The sequence below is a fragment of the Melanaphis sacchari genome, unplaced genomic scaffold, assembly GCF_002803265.2.
Source record: "Melanaphis sacchari strain LSU unplaced genomic scaffold, SCAv2.0 Contig1891_pilon_pilon, whole genome shotgun sequence".
In the NCBI taxonomy this organism is placed as follows: domain Eukaryota; kingdom Metazoa; phylum Arthropoda; class Insecta; order Hemiptera; family Aphididae; genus Melanaphis; species Melanaphis sacchari.
This window is the reverse complement of record NW_020270907.1, coordinates 1-2,339: the sequence shown is the minus strand read 5'-3', so window position 1 is coordinate 2,339 and position 2,339 is coordinate 1. Positions and strand designations below refer to the sequence as shown.

Here is a 2,339-nt window from a genome sequence, read left to right as displayed (position 1 = left end):
AATGGTCGAGAATCTTCGTGGCTGGTAGGCAACACAAAATGCATATACGCACGAGGGTTCTCGAACATTCTATAAAAGAAGAAAACTCTAGAACACACCAGGGTCACTATATATATAGCGGTGCGACAACGCCGAACCCACCAATTATGCCTATACCGTGGTGCACGCAGTGTGACTAACGCAAACAGTGTATATATGTGTAAAATAAACTTTCATTTTTCATAAGTTAATAAATAGTGTTTTCACTACATTTTATTTAAATCATAAACACTAAAGAATGGTATTAAACATTGTAACCGGTATCTTGGTTGGTTATGTGATAATGGTATTGTGATAAGGAAAACTGCTCCGAGGGTGCTGTCTCCAGACGCTCGTCACCGAATCATTGTGTCGCGACTAATCTCGAGTGCCAATCGCGTTCCCGATTTTGTCACCACGCTCCCCTTTTCCATCATGTACGACTAGCCACGGTGTTAACGACGCCTTGCGCGACGCACCGACGAGTCACTTTCGATTTTATTGCGTCCGAACGCACACCAACTGCCTTTTTGTTTGTGACCCGGTTTTTAACCTGCGACCTCCATCTTCCGTTCTCTACGAAACGTTTCACGTAGCCGAAAACCTCGTGACTCCGTCATATACCGCACTCACTATCTTCGTGCGCGACATATTTGTATCTGTTTTGTCAGCATAAAAATTTAATTAATAAATACTATCTTTTGCGACATATTTTTTTAAACCTACCTTTTTGCTCTTTTTTTCTTTCGCGTTGGTACGTTCCATCGTCTACTCGACGACGTACCACAATATATTTTTGTCGCTCGCGTATGTGCGCGACATACATTATCACTGTTATCATTTGTTATCAGTTATCACATGTTATCATATATTTTTTCCGCGGACTTGTATTTAATCAACATATATTTTTATCATATATATGAATTTAAAAATATAATATTATGCTTTAGAATCGAACCGGGAGGATACCTCCTTCCCTAACCCATTAAACAATATAGTACAGTGAAACCTCCCTTAACGGACACCTCTAAATAGCGGACGTTTTTTCGGGGACGGGAACATTTTCACTATTTATGTATAGGAAAACCTCTAAATACAGGACACTCTAAATAACGGACAGTCATTGAAATATTATCGCGTCAACGAAGTATTATAACTATAATGCATTGTCCTATCTCCTATGTACGTTTAGTTGTGTTTGTGATGCCAACGTTTATTGTAGTGCGAATTTATTATACGTATTGTTTATACGAACTTTATTGCGCTATGGCTAGCAAAAGAAAACGATTAACTTTAAAAGAAAAAATAGACATTCTGGAATTTCGAACATCAAATACAATGGGCGTTCGTGCATTAGCAGACAAATTTAGTGTTAGTAAAACACAAATTGCTGATATTATAGCAAATAAAGACACTCTTTACAAAATTTGGGCTGAAAATGGAGAAGAGAAACGGAAATGGACAAAGCTACAAAAAACAGAAACCTCTATAATCGACAATGAAGTATTAAACTGGTTTTCAAAATTACGAGAAAAAAATCTTCCTGTTTCAGGACCGATGCTTCAAGAAAAAAGTAAGCAAATCGCTGAAATGCACGGATTTGATTTTAAAGGCTCTAATGGCTGGCTTGAAAAATTTCGGAAAAGAAATAATATTTCTTTTAAATCAGTTTGTGGTGAAGCAGCAAGTGTTGATGAAGAGGCCGTCAATAACTGGAAAGCAAAAATACCCGAAATTATAGCAAATTACGCAGAATGCGATATTTTTAATGCAGATGAAACGGGATTGTTTTATAGAGTTCTACCTGATAAAACCATGGCGTTTAAAAATGAGATATGTACCGGAGGAAAAATTTCAAAAGAACGTTTAACTGTACTTTTGTGTTCTAACATGTTGGGTGAGTTTGAACGGCCAGTCGTCATTGGCAAAGCTAAACGTCCACGAGCCTTCAAAAAATTGGATATTAACAACTTTCCCGTCGATTGGTATTGGAACAAAAAAGCCTGGATGACGACTGAAATAATGACTGAGTGGTTTATGAAATTTGATAACAGAATGGGTCAAAATAAAAGAAAAGTTTTACTCTTTTTAGACAACGCGGCTCCTCATCCACATTTGAAAATGAAAAATATTGAACTTGTGTTTTTTCCACCTAACATGACATCTCATTGTCAACCGCTTGACCAAGGAGTAATCCATCAGTTTAAGAAATTATATCGTACGCAGTTGTTACGTAAAGCTGTTGCCGATTTGGATGCCAATTCAAGTCAACCTATCAACGTGTTGGATGCAATTTACTGGGTGTCTTCATCTTCAAAAAA

General features: G+C 37.2%; 1 protein-coding gene across 1 annotated transcript; it reads left to right on the top strand.

Annotated features, from left to right (window-relative positions):
* Nucleotides 1-1,284: 1,284 nt before the first annotated feature.
* Nucleotides 1,285-2,319, top strand: LOC112592739 (tigger transposable element-derived protein 4-like; the record flags this gene model as incomplete). The annotated part of the gene is made up of 1 exon (XM_025336891.1): nt 1,285-2,319. A coding segment is annotated over exon 1 (1,035 nt), but the record flags the coding sequence as incomplete, so codon positions are not given.
* Nucleotides 2,320-2,339: the final 20 nt, after the last annotated feature.